Below are 17,350 nucleotides of genomic sequence, written 5' to 3'. Positions count from 1 at the left end.
TTTATTGAACATGGCAGATACACAGCCAGCACGTCTCGCTGGGCAGATGGTCTCCGGGCACAAGGAACAGCATTTCATGGGTCCCCCGGCTCAGGACAGGGCACTGCCCAGCCACCCTGGGGCGGCAGCCGAGGCTCCCAGGTCTGACCTGGGTGGCATGGAGAGCTCTGTGCCCCGTTCTCTCGTCGTTCCTTCCCTGTATCAGCAAAACCAGGGATGCGCTCAGACCTCCCACCCAGCCTCCACACACCACCGACCCACCTAACAGTTACATTCTGCTTTGTCAAGGAAATTCCCTTTACTTAGCAGATCCTGAAGCCACAGACCAACGTGCTGGAAGAGCTGGAAAGATTCACATCCCAACACACGAATCATACCTTACACTGTCTCTGCCCTGTTGGAAGCCGACTGCACGATACACAAAACCAGAGGAACAGAGAAATATCCTCCTCATTCCAAGACAAAACCAGCATTATGCACAAATCCAAAATGAATCTCTTTTCCCTTTTCATTTAGGGAGAAGAGACCGGATTTATTTGGTGCCCCCCCCGCCCCGGTGTACATTCACAGTAAGAATGAGTTTTGTTTCCAATACATGTGTCAGATCAAAACCTCAGGGAGAAAGAAAAATCTGCATTTCGAGAAGCCACATGTCAGTTCCCCCTTCTGGCATTGCCACAGAGAGCACAAAAGCACCCAAACAAATCAGGATTCAAGGTATAAATTGTTTCACAGAACATACATTTTAAAGGGACAAGTACAAATATTACAAAATGAACAGAATCGCTTTTAAAATACTTATATTTGTTTAACCGTTAAAAACAGACACGTACAGAAAGAGGTAGCAAAGCTAACAATTTCCTGCTGCTCCAATTAGTGTTGCCTGCATGCACGGGGAAAGTTACTGCGGAACCGAATCTCCGGACATCTTTTCTGGAAAGAACTGCAGACAACTTGCAGTTTATTTCTAACAACGCTACGTGAAGGACTGAGGCAAACCCACAGGCTCACGAGCAGCTGCTTCACGTTGTCTGGCTTAACGAAAAGGCATTGAAAGAAAAAAGGTTGTCAGTGGTTTACTTCAGAGAGCAAGAGAGAGTGAGGGAGCGAGCGCAGGAGCACGCACACGGGAGGGAGGCCACACACAAATGTAGGAGAATACCGGGAGGTTGCGCTTGGACAGGTCCGTGGGTCCCAGAGTTAGGATAGAGTCTGGTATTAGCTTGGTCCCATGGATATCAACATCACTTGACAGCCTCAAAGCTAAAAGCAAGGCAGAAGAAGTTAAGGGAAGCAGAACTCGACGTGCTGCGTGCATGCGCTCGCTCTCACACCCTCTCTTTCAGGCTGAGGTCCCAGCGAGGTCAGTTCAAGAGGTTCTCCCATCCAACATGTAATAGCGATACATTAAACCTATGACCAGCGCTCCAAAGATGGGGATTAGCCATGTTGACCAGAAACTATGGGGAGAAAAAACAAAAAAAATTAAAAAATTACACACAACATAAACCAGAAGAAAGTATCAAGTTAATAATTCATTCGAGATGTTAATCACTTATTACATGTCTGTTTTCATCTCAGGAACTCTCGGGACCTGTCTCCCATCAGCTAACAGACCAACCATAGGGGCCTTGGCTCACGGGGCTGGGCAGCTCTGGCAGTCCCCGGGCTCAGGGCTCTGCCCAGCCCCTGCCAGAGGCCCCTACGCCTGCAAGGGTGGCTTGGTGGCTCATAAAATAGCAGCTGAATTGCTGAAGTTTCCAGCCTGGCACATACAGAAACCACTTTGGGCTTTTTGTTGTTGTGGGCTTTTTTTTTTTCCCCCCCTTAAATAAATCAGACTGTAATTTGTGCTGTACAAACAGCTGAGTTGACTCAGGGATGGAAACTGCTACAGCTATCCCACAATAAATCTTCCTCACTCATAAACTAGAGGCCACAGGCTCACCTTCAGCAGCCTCCTGTGCAAAAAAGTTCTGCATCAGCTACGAAAGACGAGGGCCCTGTTCGGGTTGTGAGCACTCCTGGATTTTCAGCTAAACGGGGCTGGTCACAGTAAAGATCCTCTAAAAAAATGCCCATCACTGTTGTGTTACCTGCAGCGACCACCCAAATTGGCAACTTATTTTGGACTATCTCCTTGCTGGAAAGGCAGCACAGTAACATCCCTGGGTTTTTTCCTGCCCATTAAGAGTTAATATGCAGTTCTACAATGGAGAGTCCTAACCCCTCAATTTCTTACTCTTATTTTTAAGAGGATACTATACCTTGCTTGGCCTGAGGATGTCATACTTGGATCCTGCAGGAAGAAAGAGGGAGTTAGCAGGAAAAAAGAAAGATTAAACATGTGCTAATAAGCCTACGAGACTGAACACGTGATTACAAATACAGAGGAAAAATAACCCTCCCCTCCTCTCCCAAACGCCCTCTGCCACAAGCGCGGATGTTCTGGGAACGTTTGCCCTCCTCCTCACCTCCACATTCTTTCCATCAATCCAATCCCTCCCACCCAGTCATCAACATCACACTGGAACTTGCACCCCTCTCAAAAACAGGTCTTGCTCACTACCTCACAAAATAGCCCGTTGTTTTATACACTGTGGACGATAAGCAGCGCTCCGACAGGGACAGTCCTTCCCCCTCCAAACCCCTGCCCACGGCCCAACTGCTCGCCTGCTGCCTGACCCCTGAACCACACAATGTTCTCTTCAACTTTCCCCTTGCACGCAACCTGCACACAAACTTTTATACTTCTCCTTTCATAAAACTCTGAGAATTTAAACACTTTTTCCCCCCCCATCAGCTGCAATTCTCATTTAGGCTTTCATCAACACTACAGCCTCCTCCTCGATGGCTGTTGCTGCTCGCCAGTTTAATTAACACCTCCCAACCAAAAATCACTTTTCCTGCCCATCCTAAACACAAGTATCTCCACTTCTTGGGAGCCCTAGTGCTTGCTTTTCTGCCACGATACATTCAGTGGATGCCAAACATTGACACTTATCTGTGGGGAGCGACCTCTGAGCTGCCACAAGAATATACACCTACAACTTCTGTGGTCTGTGTTTATGAGAGAGAGTTGAACCAAACAGTAAATTCTAGGGTGAATATATGCATAATCACGCAGTGTTATAACTAAGGGCAGGCTTCACCCAGCCCGAGTTCTTCTTCCTATGGCTGACTGCAGCGAGCAAACACTCCCAAGGGGTTCAGTGGCTGCTCTCCCTGCGGACAGCTTCCCCCTCGATTCCTGCTGCTCTGCAGTGGCCTGGGTTTGACCACCACCTAATGAGAGCCTTGTTGAAGGCAGAGCTGCGCCTTGTCCAAGCCTTCAAGCCAAACGAGAAGAGAAGCCAGCCGCAAGGCACATGTTTACCTCTGAGACATGAGTCTATTTATTACCATCATCCATTTCAAGGGCATTTTTTCAACGCTGTGCCCTGTTCTAATCCAGGAGTACCTGAGTTTTAAGCAACACCAATGATTACTGGGGCAGTTAACAGAGAATTCTTGTTTCACAGCCAACCCCACGGTGGCTGTGCCTGTCTCCTGGCTTGAAGAATGTACCAACACTAACAGTTCAGTGGTCAGGACATAGCGGGTAATGCAAAAAAGTGGCCTGTGGCTCAAGGTGTGGAAACAACATCGCTGATGTCAGGGAAGAGAGGGCACAAGCAAACACTTCCAATTTCACACTGAGATGACTGCTGAGCTTCAGAACAAAAACAAAGGTATAATTTGCTTGGAAGATTTATCCATTACCGTAGTTTGTGTAAACACAAAGCCACCAGCTCCACAGGAAAAAGAAAAAAAAAAGGCTTGTGACAACTTCTGTGTTCATAATATTGTTTCCACAGCATTAAAATGGAAAAGTAAAACACTAATAGCTTACCTTAGAACCTTCATTTTTACGATCATGCTGTCAAGGGGGAAAAAAAAGAAGAAAAAAAAAGATAAGAGACTTCAAGAGAGACCTGCAGTCTTTATGAGGGCATTGTTCTGTACACAGTCCTCATCACAGGGTAATTGCCTGACTCAGTTTTCAAAGGACTCCTTCCTTCAGCACCCAAATGCACCGTCTTTGTAGCAGGCAGGAAGCTGGTGTTTGTGCCGTGCCCCTGTGATCTCTCACCCTCCTGAATTCTAAATTACAAGGCAAGGGGAAATTATGGTACCACCAGCTAAGGAGGGAACTGATTAGATTAGCTTCTTTAAGTGCCCCTGATTTAATTGCAGTGAGAAATCTGTTCTGAATGGTGGAAAGACTAATTTAGTTCTGTTTCCTCAGCAGAGATCCTCTTTCCTCAACAGAAATCCTGAACAACAGAGACTGCCTAAAACCCTTAACTACTTACTTACTTCGCAAGACACATCATGGTGTATGTGTTTAGTGGGTTACACAAAGGAGTGTCACTTTTACACAGTCCCAGGCAGTGTCTGAAAGAGGCTGTCACAGCCAGCTGGTCCTTACCGGGTGGATCTCCCCGATGTAGTACTGCTTGAGCATTTCCCTGGCATCTGTGGAATGCCCAACGTCTTCAAAGCTCTCTGTAGCATCTCTACCAGCTTGTTCGAGCAAAACTTCTTCTCCACCTGGATGCTGGAAGAGAAGATTTCAGGTGAGCAAAGGGTTAGATGCAAAAAAGATACCAAGAGTCTCACCAGCCTTCCTTCTAAACCTTTCTGTTCATCACGGATGCCTCAAACCAACACCATCAAGAAAATCTACCACAGATCTGATTGTCCAACCTCTCCTTCAGGAATCGACAGAGAACGACGTGTGCTGCACAGCCTGGGAAATACCACGCATAAAATAAAAACCCTTCCAAACAGCTTGCACAGGGAAGCACGGCTTCACACCCCACAGCCAAGCTATCCCTTCTGTGATTCTGTAACGGATTTGGGCACAAAAAATAACACAACAGAAAGGATATCCTCATGTAGCTTTTCATGGGCTTCACTGCCTAAATCAGACTGCCTTGCTTGCAGAGGAGCCTCTCCTGCACGATTTTCTCCTTAAGAACTTTTCTGAGGCAACTCAGCTGCTAGTGAAGCGCAAGACAACACTGCCTTTACAGACACCAGCGGAGGAAATTATGTTCTACTTCTTCAGGTACTACAAAAAAATAACATTATTTGGCTGACAGCCTCTCTCTGCACGTAGCTGTGCAGTGAGTGGAGGAGAACAGAAGTTACAACAAAAGCACCAAATCCCCAGGATGCTCCACAACGACACTGGCATTTCTGTTGGTGGTAGATGGTCACGGGCAAGTGTCGGACCAAGAAGCACGAACTGACAAAAACCTGGTGCAATTCTGTTTTCCTTGGTGGGTTGGGCTCTTCTCTAGCACTGTCAATACCATTATTCCAGGAACAGGAAAGCGCTAACCACAGGGCCAGCAAAGTACAATCTCTTTACAGTGTCAGTGTGAACAAATAGTTCAAACTATCAGCTACTCCAGTTACACCAATAAAGTGGTCAGGCTTCTGAGTGCACACACAGGGACTAACCTGGTTTTCTACAGCACCAGGCAACAAGCACTAAATATGCTAGTTGAGAAGATGAGACTTGTTCACTGCTGCCTGAAATTCCTCTAGCAGCTACGAGCCTGGAACTGGAGAAGACGTGTCAGACTAAATTTCCAATCAAAGGACTAACACACCTGTTTCTCTCTGTAACATCCTTTCCCTTCCCACAGACACAGAACAGTTGGCATTGCCCCTCTTCCTTCAGTTTGTCTGGTTTTGCTGCCAAAAGTCTAAATATCCCCACTTGGCTATCACACCTCATACCAAACGTACTCAGTATGGACACAAAAACAGTCCAGTTGTTTACTCCAGTGAGCTGCTGCAATCCTCCTATCAGAGCTCTTTATTCTGAATAAATCCCTTTATTGTCCAGGTATGTAACAAATCAACACGGAGCTTTCTCAGCAGCCACGAAGGGCAAAGTCTGCAGTCCCAGGACACAGCGTGGTTAGCAGTCAGTTATTAGGTTGCCTCAGCTGTAAAACCAAGCGAGGCTCCAATCTGCTCATTCCCTCCGTGCCTGGCAACAGGTCTCGCTGCCCGTTCTCCCACACCAACCCTCAGGCTCGCTTGATCTCGGAGGGAGTCAGGTCAGGGACTACCCTACAAAAACAGAAAAGGAAGCGATTATCTGCTGGGGTAGCTGTGAACGAGCTCACTGCAGAGTTGGATGCGTCCCTCTGTTCACATGAGGGAGTTAATGGGAACAGAGGCTGCAGCAAGACCACCCTTTAGATCATTTCTGCACCGCTTACATCACACTCCCAGACTTGGCTGCAGTAGCAGGATGCTGTATATTGTCTATGCATGTTACTGTCCAATTTTCAACTATTTTATAAGCACACTTGCAAAGATCCACAGAAACTAAGGGATGAAAAGCTGGTCATTTACTTTAAGCCTTCGAGAAGAACTCCTTAGGGATGTCTCACCAGAAATCTTTTTTCAGATGGAAAAAAACAGGAACTGAATTTTAAGAAGACAACCTTGCTTTCCTAATCATCCACCCTAAAAGGGCAGACAAAAGCCTGCAGTAACAGGGAACACGCTGTGGATAGTGGCTTTCAGTGGCATCCAGTCTTTGCACACACAAGAGACAAGAACGGTAAATTTTACCCCTCTTTACATCTTTGGGTCTGAAGCCTTTCTATGCACTCGCTAAATCCACAAGTAAGAAAAAGACTTATTTATTCATGCACATCTGTCCTTCACTGTAACCACCAAGCCAAAAGAAAAAACTTCAAAACATTCTGGCCCATCATATTTCTGAAAAGACTCCCTGGTCTAGACAACCACAACTGCAGCCAGACAATTCTTACCTTGTCATACCCCAGCAAATGTCAAACCAGACCGTTTACACAGGAAGTCATTTACTCTGCCACAAAACTTCCCAAAGCTACAGCTCCTGCAGGAAAACATGAAAACTGAAAGTGTTGCAAAATGGGGGAAAAAAAATGTACTTCCAGAGGAAACAATGGCTGAAAAATGAGAACAAGAGGTGGGCCCAAGTGCCATTCCTCGGAAGTTTTCCTCCACAACAGTGATAGAACTGGAACCTCCCTGTCACTGGAGCCTTCAGCATGCACCATAAATCAAGTACGCATCGACAGCACCGTTAGCAGTCTGGAAGCAGCAGTTCTGGAAGGGGATGACCCACGCCACTGAGCAGAGCAAACAGCTTCACAGGGAGAACCCTGTCATTTGGAAGTGAAAGCACAAGAGCCAGCACGAGTACGAGGCACCCTCCAGAGCCCCCGGCCTCGGTGGGGCAGAAGAGAGGCCAGCCTGCTCTTGCCTCAGCCAGGAGATTTGGGGGGGAAGAACCCAAGGGTCCCTCATGCTCTGCAATACTCACAGCTACAGCAGGTGCTCTCAAAAGCATCATTTCAGTGTGACCTTTGAATCAAGTTCTCCAAATTCCAAATGGGGTCCAGCGAACAGCAGAAGTAGGGAGTTGTACAACCCCATATTCGCTTCAAACTCACTTTAAATACGCCACTGATGCTCTGAGGTGGCGAGCAAAGAAATTTTGCCCTTAATGACTCTCCCCCTCATTAGCAGCTCATATAGTCCATCTTCTGTGTTCAGCCAGCCAGGTTGTCTTTACTCACGAGGCCTCAGAAGATGCTCTGTCTGTGTGGCCTTTAGAAGGGACGTGGAGCGAGCAAGAAGCAGCAGCAGGTCAGAACCACAGGCACGCAGCAAAGGCTTCCGAGTGTGCAACACGGGAACTCGCTGCAGAAGGCGAGAGCCTGGAGCTGCCTTTTCACAAGCTCCTGGTGCCTGTTTGCTGGTCTGGCTGGCAACCGCCGTTACAGACCCGCTGTACACTACAAACGAGCTCAGAAGCAACACTAAGCTCTACGACTAATTAGGTTGCTGGATCAGGTAAGGCAAGATCATCAGGCTGAGGAGGGGTGCAAGAGCTTTCATTCCTAGCCCCCAGCATTAGAGAAATAAGCCAGGAAAGGGAAGAGTGTTGCTGGGCAATAACAACGTGCCAGTACCATACAAGCCAGAACACAAGGGCAAGCAGCCACCCAGACACGTGGTGTTCGTCAGCCACACACCCTTCAAAGCTTGTTGTAAGACAGGGAACAGGTTTCCTCGAAAACACCTCTGCAAAGCTGGAGCAAGTCAGCATGAGCAAAAACAGATCTCTGACATTCCTCCTGCTCCCTCGCAGAGTTCTGGTGTCAGATACACCAGAGTACGCAGGAATTAAATGCAGAAAGACAAAGAAAGGTATTTGATATTGGGTTCTTACTGCTGGTGCAGGTAAGAAAGGAGGTAAGAGTCTAAAAACTTGCTGCCTCTTTGGTGTAAGCAACCATCTGCTACTTCCCTCTTCTTTACTTTCGTCTCAGTGATAATGATAATGTTCTTAATTACCAGCTCTTCTGCGCACAGACCCTGCCTTAGCCTTGTACGTGCCTGGAAAGACCGTAACTTCTGTTAGAACCATATCATTTTAAAGAGAGGCTGTCAGTAGGAGAGTATTTCCTTCTTTTGAAGAACGTTATCCTTGAAACCAGCTGACCAGTTTGGGTTAGAGTTGTCACAACCCAGGCTCGTTCCACTCGGAAACCGGTTCAAACAGATTTCTAGTCCCACTTATCAGGGGCATCAGAAGCAGCAGCGCATGCCAGGACACAAAGCTGTGGTGGCTGCTGCGTCTTGTGGTCTCAGATAGCAGACAAAGGGCTATACTGAAGAAACATGCATCTCCAAACTCTTCTAGTCATATGTAAAAGTGGAGATAAACCATGTCCCTCTGTCATAAGAATGCTTGTAAAAATGAGCCAGTAATTACAGATTGTGCACAAGGTAAAAGCCACAGATGTTAATGCCAGCGTGGTGAGGGCCTGAGTGTGAGCAGTACCAGACCTCCAAGAGCCTTCCGGGAGGTACGTCTGCCTTCCTCCGCTTCCTCACTCATCATTCACACCCACCCAAGCAGCCAGCCCTTCTTGCTCTAGCCATAGGCTACACTTGCTTTTCTAGACTGCTGCCATCAGGAGTAATAACATGTATTCTGGTGGTCCAGTTACCTAGATTTGGGAGAAAATTATATGATCGCCATAAGGCTATCTCAGATTTTAAATAATCACACTTCATCTCAGGCACCTACAGGTTTTCTAAAGCACAAAAGATCACAGTCTCTCAGACACATCTGTGACATTCCAGTTGTCTTTGCACATCTCTGGCATTTTGTTCACATTCTTGTAATTCAGTAGGATTTTGCAATGTGATAAATGTCTTAATTGTTACTCCGATTACACAGTAAATAACAAAGTAAATTGGAAGTTTGAGCTGATCTCTGCTTCAAACACCACACAGATCTTGAGCTGGCTAGCTAATGGCTGACCTGCTGTACCTAGTCGCAGGCATCATGAAGCAAAATTCGACGACCTTTTAGCAGTGAGGCTTCTTCGAGATTGCACAACCGCTCCGAGGTAATGCTCCAGTGGAATTCAGCAATCCTGTTCAAATAATCTGTGACCAAAGGCCAGAAAAGGCAACAATTAGACACTGCTTCAGTGACTACACAGGATCAAGGGGAAATATTACCCAATGAAACCCTGATAGCTGCAGTTACAGCAACTCGGAGCTCTAAAGCAGAACAGTTTATCAGACAACCATAACTTTTAAACAAGACAAACACTCCTGGTTCTGATCAGCTACACGTTGTCCCCCTGTCACTCGACTGATTACAGTGGGGTAACAGATATAAAGTGTATTTTTGCCAATAAATTAGGCCTTGATCTACATTTACAAGTCTCACTCTGTCAGTGAGGGGCGTACGTAGCAGAGCGTTGTGCCAGCATGGCACAAACAGCAGCCTTATTCTTCTTCCTTTCCCTACTCCAAGTAGATCTTTTTCAGGTCATTAAAACACAAATGGGATAAAGGGCTTGGAAAAGACAATGTGAAATATCATCTCAAGGTAACATTCAGGGCACTGCTAAACCTGCCTCAGTCGGGGAGAGTGAAGTGTTTTTCTGGGCTCATTTATACTGCTGTTGGTGTCCCAGGGAGCACGTCCCAGCTGGTATCTTACACAGAGAACTCCGAGGTGAAGACTGTGACCATGCCCTGAAACACAGCCTCATTCACGCTGGGGGAAATATCTTGAAAACACTTCTCCAACTCTTAAGCCTGAAAAGCAACAAGCAGTGACCATAACTGGAACACGGAGACACGGGTAAGACAAGGCACGTAGTTTCTGCAAGTACTGTCCCAACCTCCAGCTGGTCTTGGCTCTCCCTAAACCCACAGCGTTTTGTTATTTAGAAACCAGCAGTTAATTGCTTTTCCACATTTTTGCCCGGTCTTCCCATGAATCTGCTTAACCTTCTTGCATCCACAACAACCTTTGGCAAGGAGCTCCCCTGGTCCGCTCCCTGTTGCGTGAAGAAACACCATTTGTTTGTTTTGAACCTCGCTGCAGCCAGCTTCTTTGATGTCCCCGGGTTCTCGTACTAGACCTTTACATGCAGGCAAACAGGAAAGATCTCAGAAACTAGTGGAATGGCAAACGTTCCTCTGAATCCACCCGCCACCCTGCCTGTTCCGTTCGATCAGCAGAGGTGGCTGGGTGCACGCTCTCGGGGGTTTGACAGACACCAGGTTCAGCTCAGTGCCGGGGAGCCCAAACACTGGAGGAAACATGCATATAGGAGGCAGCCTACTGCTCCAAAAATCCTCATGTACCAGCTGGAAAACTCCTGCTCTTGTGAACTGACCCTGGAATAGGAACCTGAGTACCTGAATCCTGCTCACAGCTCCACCATTTAACAGCTCCCTGAGTTACTCACACTCAACACGATCATCTTCTCCTTCCCACCCTGACTATAGGCTCTCTACAGCACAGTTTGCACCTCGTTGCAGATACACACGACTACATGTGCAGCTGGTCCCTCACCTCAGCCGGACCCACGGGATGTCCTGTAACACAAACAGCTGAGCATCAGCTGGTAATTCCTCATGCCACTGCTGCTCTGTAGCACCAAACCACCACGCTTCCACCAGGCACCATCCCATGTACTTTACTTTCCAGTGTACTGGGTGCCTAGAGTCTCTCTCCAGTACCAAAGACCCAAGAACAGCAGCTGCTCAGCAGGCAGCTTTTCAGATCCTGCACCTGAGATTCTGAATGAAGCGTTATGATGCTGGATCCAATGAACTAAACCTATTGTGTCCAACAATAAAGCTACACAGAAAGCCACTACCTCCAGCTGTCAGGCCACTGTAAAAGAAAAAGCTGCCAGGTTATAATTCTCTCCTCCTATCTGATAAGCCTCTACACCCTCACCAAGGTGGCTTTGTCATACATTATGACTACAGAGCAGACATGCTTTAATCATACATGCCTGGAGGAAAATCAGAGTTTAATTTAGACAAGGAAAACCAGCAAGCAGCAACACGCCCATTTTCAACGAAATGCTCTTCTTTCAGAGCTCATTCAGACTAACTTTTGTATGTTACCCTGTAGATGCTACAAAGGGTGTGGGGTTATTTTAAGCTGCAATAAAAGCCCTTTGAAATTTTGTTACCATTTCTTCACAGTCTATTTTCAGCTCCAAGTACTAATGATCCCACTCTCAACCTTCTCAAAAACAGAAGTCAAAAGCATCAAGTCCAGAAGCAATTTTTGTCCCCACATCCAAGGGAATCGGAGATTACACAGCAGAGACTGCACCCCTCCCGAACCCCTCGTGCATGGTCACCTCTGCGAAGGCAGCAGTGCAGCAGATGCTCACCATTACTTTCTCACAGAATCAACCAGGTTGGAAGAGCCCTCTGGGATCATCGAGTCCAACCATTGCCTGACACCACCATGGCAACTAGACCAGGGCACTAAGTGCCATGGCCAGGCTTGTCTTAAACCCCTCCAGAGATGGTGACTCCACCACCTCCCTGGGCAGCCCCTTCCAATGGCTAATGACCCTTGCTGAGAAGAAATGCTTCCTAATGTCCAACCTGACCCTCCCCTGGCCAAGCTTGAGGCTGTGCCCTCTTGTCCTATTGCTGGTTGCCTGGGAGAAGAGGCCGACTCCCACTGCGCTTCAACCTCCCTTCAGGTAGTTGTAGACTGCACTAAAGTCACCTCTGAGCCTCCTCTTCTCCAGGCTAAACACCCAGCTCCTTTAAGTCCCGAGGTGTCCCTGGAGATGTCACAGTTACACTACTGATCCAGCTCAATACTGTTTACCCTACAAGACCAGAAGTGAAATAACGAGGCTTCGGGAGAGCTGCACCTCCCGTGTAAGGCATGCCTGAACGGATTTCCTAAGAAAACAGGAATTGACTCAAACGAGTAGAAGCACAACGCCTGCGCTCGGCTGGCCTTTGCCCACACAACCTGCCATCACTCTCCCGTTCCTTGCAGGCATCTTTGAGCAGGGGCAGGAGCTGTCCTGAGCACACACACACCGCACAGGTGGCCAGCAGCGCAGCGGCTCTCCCGGGACCCCTCCTCAGGGACCCCTCCTCAGGGCCGCCGAGGCCCGGCAGCCTGGGGCCAGAAAGCTGCTTCAGGGACACAGGAGCCCCCCCCACCCCGGGGCCTACTCGCCCTCCTGCCCCTCGCAGCCCCCCCTCGCCCCGGGATCTCTGCCCCACCCGGCACTCCTCCCACCCCTCTGCTCCTGCCCCACAGCCCCCCGCACCCCCAGGCCCTCCCCTTCCCTCTCAGCCCCACACGCCCTCCCCAAGCCCTCCCCGCTCCCCTCAGCCCCCCCAGGCCCCGTCCTTCCCCCCGCCGGCCCCTGCGGGGACGGGCCGGGACCCCGCCCCGCCCGGCCTCACCTCCTCCAGGAAGCGGGTAACATCGTAGACGCGCCCGTGGATAACCAGCCAGGCCTCGCCGCTGGAGTTCCGCTTCCCCACCTCCTCCAGCGTGAAGAAGGGCCCGGCCTCCGCCGCGCAGCCCCCGGCCTCCGTGCGCTCCCCGGGCTCCATGCTGGCCACCGGCAGCTTCGCGGAACCACAGGCTTGGCCCACGGCAGCCGCCGTAGCGATGGCGCCCGCCCCCTACAGCTAACGGCCCGCGGCGGCTCCCGGCCGAGCCCGCCGGCCAATGAGGAGCGAGCGGCACCGGCGGTGGGGCCACTGCTGGCGCCGGCTGCAGCCAATGGGAGGGCGCGGCGCCGGGTGTTGACCAATAGGGAGCGGCCAGAGCGACAGGGCGGGAAGGCGCTGGGCCTCGCCTCGCCTCGCCTCGCTTCGCCTCAGGCGGCGCGGCCCGGCCCGGCCCTGCGGGGGCGGCCCCAGCTCCCCTCAGCCCCCCGGCTCCCCTCAGCCCCCCGCTCCCCCCGGCTCCCCTTGGGGCGCGGCTCCGCCGCCCCACGCTGCCTGCGCCGACGGAGAACGAGGTGCCCGTCAGCAGTCTGCCCGTGGCGGTGCCCGGTGTCCATCCCTGGCCTCCGGTGACTCTCCGTGCCCGGCCTGTGGGGCGGGTGAAGGGGAATAGTCCTGTGGAAACCGAGACCACCTGGGAGGCGCCTGGTCCTGTCAGGGACCATCCGAGCTCGCCTGGCCGCAGCACCCGTCCCGCAGCCGGTCCGCAGACGCCTGCGACAGGCCGCCTCGGCGTCGTCTCTGGTAGGAAACGCGTTTGGAAGGACTGTGCGGCACTGCTGGATGAGCGGAGCCAGCCACCCGCAGCGGGTGCGGGGACAGGGAGCCACAGGTAGCCACGGCCTCGTCAGGAAACATGTACAGGGTGTGTCTGGCCAGAGCCGTTCGCCAGGGTCCCTTGGCTGGGCTGCAGCGCTCCGTTGGTAGGCTCGTGGTTCCACTGCCAACGGGAACGGCTTTTTTGCTGCTCCTTTTGCTTTGATTCCTTCTATGTGTATATAAAATAGATGGTCATCTCACAGATCTTTAATCGAGCCAGTGCACACCTCCAAGTGCTGTGATTTAATCAGTTTGTAAAGGAAAGTGTTCACATGCAGATCTGGTGTGAGTCACTTGGTAAGTTCTCTCTTCCATGCCAGCCACACTGAACAGGTTTAGGGACAGAGAGACTGGAAGCTCAGGAGCCTGAGTAACTTGTAAACCTGATGGTTTTCATTTATGAACTCGCATTTGTGGCTGTGGAATTTATTTTCTCACCCTTGCAGTGCAGGTGTAGTGCTAGACAGTGGACTGTTTGTTTTAACGTAACTGCTGAGGGGGCAGAAATGCCCCGTGTTGTAAGATGTGCTAATACTCCTACCAACACTGGCTAAAGGTTAAAGGTACACGCAAAGGGAATCTGAGCAGGCCAACATCCGTGCTGTTTGCTACAGCTGGGATATTACAAGGAGCTCAAGTGAAGCAGGTACCTGTACCTGGCTTGCTGCTAAGCTGGGATCTCTGTGGGAATGAGACATATGGTCTAATGGTACACTGGGAGATTTATCAGCTCAGAGGTGTGATGGTAGCTGACCGTGCTGTCTGTCCACATCCCCTTCAGTACAAAGGCAGGTCAGCTCCTTGAAGACCCCGGGCTCTATGTCAAACAAATCTTCTAGGTCACTCTCTGGTAACAAAGAAGGTATCTTTTATTACTGGAGAGAAAGAAATCACTCCAGTGGTGCCTGCCAACCACAGTCTTCAATCCAATTACTGTTGCAATGCACAACCTTTGCAAACGGCTGAAATTCTGGGCTGAGACCTGGCATGGTGTCTGGTTTTCGTACCTGGGCTTATCCTGGCCTGGTTCTGTTGGGTTTGGACAAGAAAATGGGGATCGAGGTGCAACCAAAGTAGTAGTAAGGAAATAAAGCCACTGTAGTAGAAGGCATTCGACTCAGATCAGCCTAACTCGTGTAGGATTCAAATCCCCCTCCTGCTGTCAGTGTGCTCTCTGCCTTAGGACGTAAGCCATAAATCTGGATCTACCACAGCAACAGTTGAACTTTACTGAGTGTTTCACGTCCTTTGGTACCTGGTGAGGTGGTGACTTTTCCTCATGCAGGCTGTTGTTCCCAGGTACCTTAAGAAGGTCGGTTCTCATACCTGTATCAAAAAGTGTTTGTCTTCATCAGAACATTTAATGCCTTGTGCTTCCCAGGGAGCCTGTAGCCTTTCATCAGCGTTCTTACTCATGCTCTGCTGGCACAGCAAGCTGGGGTTTCTGCTCCTCCAAAAGCCTGGCAGGCCGCGCAGCGCATGGTTGCACGCACTGCCTTTGCTGTATTGCTCTGGTGGATTGTAGGCTTTTGTGTGGCCACCCTCTAATTAAACTCTGTGTTACTTTATGACGTTTATTGAGGCAGCCATAAAGACAGAATATTTCTCCGTCTCTCGGTGCTCCTTGCACTGATGTGACACACAACCTTGCAGTTCCCTTCCTGTGTTACCTTGCTAGGAGGGACGCTCCCCCCGGCCCCCGCCAAGCTACATACTGTAAGCAAACGTGGGATTTCGTCATTGCTGCCACAACATCCTTCTGCCCGGCCTTGACGAGTGCAGTCATGTATCATTTCACCCACAGAGCTGCTGTAAAGATCGCTCTGCCCTCTTGCTTTGACCAGCCTACCCATCTCTTGGCACATTTCTCTGGCCCCATCCCTTGGCTGCATCAAAAACTACGTCTGTCTTTCTAGATCATCCCAGCACATCCCTGCCTGGCTGGATTTCCATAGGAAGTACCTACCTCGGCCTCAAATTGGTTCACAGCATCAGTTTCTATGACCTACTTGATACCTTTTTTTTTTAGTAAGTGCCTTTCTGCTTTCTCCTCTGCAGCTCTCATGCTTGGAGGGTTTCTGTTTTGCACTTGTGCAGAGCGCAGTGCCATCCTGGTCCATGACGGGGCTTTCTAGGCACATCAGCCATACAGATAAGGAGCATGGTAACAATCGAGCTCTATATTTATTTATTGAGCAACAGAATTCAGTCGCTGCCCTTCCTTACCGTTACCAAGCCCAAGGAGAAGTCAGAAACCTGTCGCGTGTCTGCCTAGAGAGCAAGCCCTTTAGGGCAGGTGCTGTTGACTCCTCTCTGGTGCCGCGCAGCCGGTGCTCCAGGACAGAGCAGAGAAGGGAGTGCGTGGTGAGCAGGTGCCCCTGGTGATCTTCCTGTTTTGGTTTCCACTGTAACTCGTACAGAAAGGCGGACACGAGACTGCAGCAACGTGCAGATCTTGTTCCCTGGAATGTTTTCTTTCATCTGTAATCACTTCATCGAAACCCATAAATCAACTAGTTAAGACTAAAAAGCACAAACATGGCTGTAATTTGTGCCTTCCTGCCCAGTGTTTCTTTTGGCACAGAAAATACCAAACCTTTTCCTGAAAATATTGATGATGACTCCGGGCAAGGGTTAGGTGAAACTGGACCACGAGGCCACTTGCATTCCAGGTCTGCTGCCTGCTTCCATAATCCTTGCTGCCTTTTCATTCACGCTATGGCTCCTCCAGCTGCTGCTGTCCAAACCATCCCAGGAGCTCCAGAAACCTCATCGGTCCTGTCTAACCTGGAGCAGTTCCATCTAACAGGATGGGAAGTGATCTACTGAGCAGCCCTCCCAGGAGCTCTGAAGGGAGGACACCTTCACCGTGGAGATGCAGGTGGGCACGAGGTGGGGGTGGTGGCAGCCCTGGAGGGGCAAGGACGGGGAGGCAGAGGCAGGAGGCTGAGGAGGTGGACCAGGACCTGGTGAGCAACATCTCTGCTGCTTTTCTGGAGCGAAGCCTGGCTTGGAGAGGGCAGGTAGTCCCCAAAAGGGCAGTGTTTGAAAGGCCGTGGGGATGGCCCATCTCACACACTAGTGCTGCGGCTGAGCGGCCTCTCCTCGAATCGAGGGGAGAACGGTGAAGTTCAGGAGTCCAGGCCCTGTCACCTGATCCTGCACCTTGTGACAGAAAAAGAGCAAATCAATTTTGCTCGTGAATATCTCATACGGAAAAGTATTTTAATCAAAGCCTGTCGCTCTGTCACCTCTCAGCCCAGGAAACAGCCGCCGGTATCTCTCCCTGCAGCCTTCCTAACGTGTACGGTGGTGACTCGCTGCCCGTACAGCTCCCTTGCTGCGCTTGCCCTCCCTGGGGCAGCCACACTGCCCAAGCTGAACCCTTCGTTCTTGCACAGATTATTTTTATCTCACTTTGTTTGCCAATAAAAAATCCCTCCCAGTTTTACTGTTTTCCATTTGGCACGTGAATTTTTCTCACGTGTGATTCCTTCTCCGCTGGCCAGGGGCGGAGGGAAGGGAGGATCCTGGATAACCTCATGCAAGAGGAATTTTCACGTGCTTTTCCACCTCAGGTGAGAGGAACAGTGTCAGTGATGTTCCTGGGCCAAAGCGGCGCTGCCTCCGAGCGAGAGAGATC

General features: G+C 50.1%; 1 protein-coding gene across 1 annotated transcript; it reads right to left on the bottom strand.

Moving 5' to 3' along the window:
* On the bottom strand, positions 1 to 13,023 carry CYB5B (cytochrome b5 type B). The gene is made up of 5 exons (XM_068411286.1): positions 12,838 to 13,023; positions 4,472 to 4,600; positions 3,893 to 3,919; positions 2,268 to 2,299; positions 1 to 1,460 (listed from the first exon to the last, which is right to left on the bottom strand). Exons 1-5 carry the CDS (start codon positions 12,988 to 12,990, stop codon positions 1,370 to 1,372), a joined length of 432 nt encoding a protein of 143 aa, XP_068267387.1. The 5' UTR covers positions 12,991 to 13,023; the 3' UTR covers positions 1 to 1,369.
* Between the last annotated feature and the right edge of the window lie 4,327 nt (positions 13,024 to 17,350).

Source organism: Nyctibius grandis, chromosome 12 (genome assembly GCF_013368605.1).
Source record: "Nyctibius grandis isolate bNycGra1 chromosome 12, bNycGra1.pri, whole genome shotgun sequence".
Classification (NCBI taxonomy): Eukaryota; Metazoa; Chordata; class Aves; order Nyctibiiformes; family Nyctibiidae; genus Nyctibius; species Nyctibius grandis.
This window is presented reverse-complemented; position numbering and strand designations above follow the sequence as displayed.

Excerpts from the sequence above, each read along its gene's own strand:
- CYB5B (XM_068411286.1), bottom strand. The coding sequence starts at position 12,990 with ATGGAGCCCGGGGAGCGCACGGAGGCCGGGGGCTGCGCGGCGGAGGCC. Across the intron at positions 4,601-12,837 it reads TTACCCGCTTCCTGGAGGAG|CATCCAGGTGGAGAAGAAGT; the intron begins GTGAGGCCGGGC and ends CTTCTCTTCCAG. Across the intron at positions 1,461-2,267 it reads ACATCCTCAGGCCAAGCAAG|TTTCTGGTCAACATGGCTAA; the intron begins GTATAGTATCCT and ends TTCTCCCCATAG.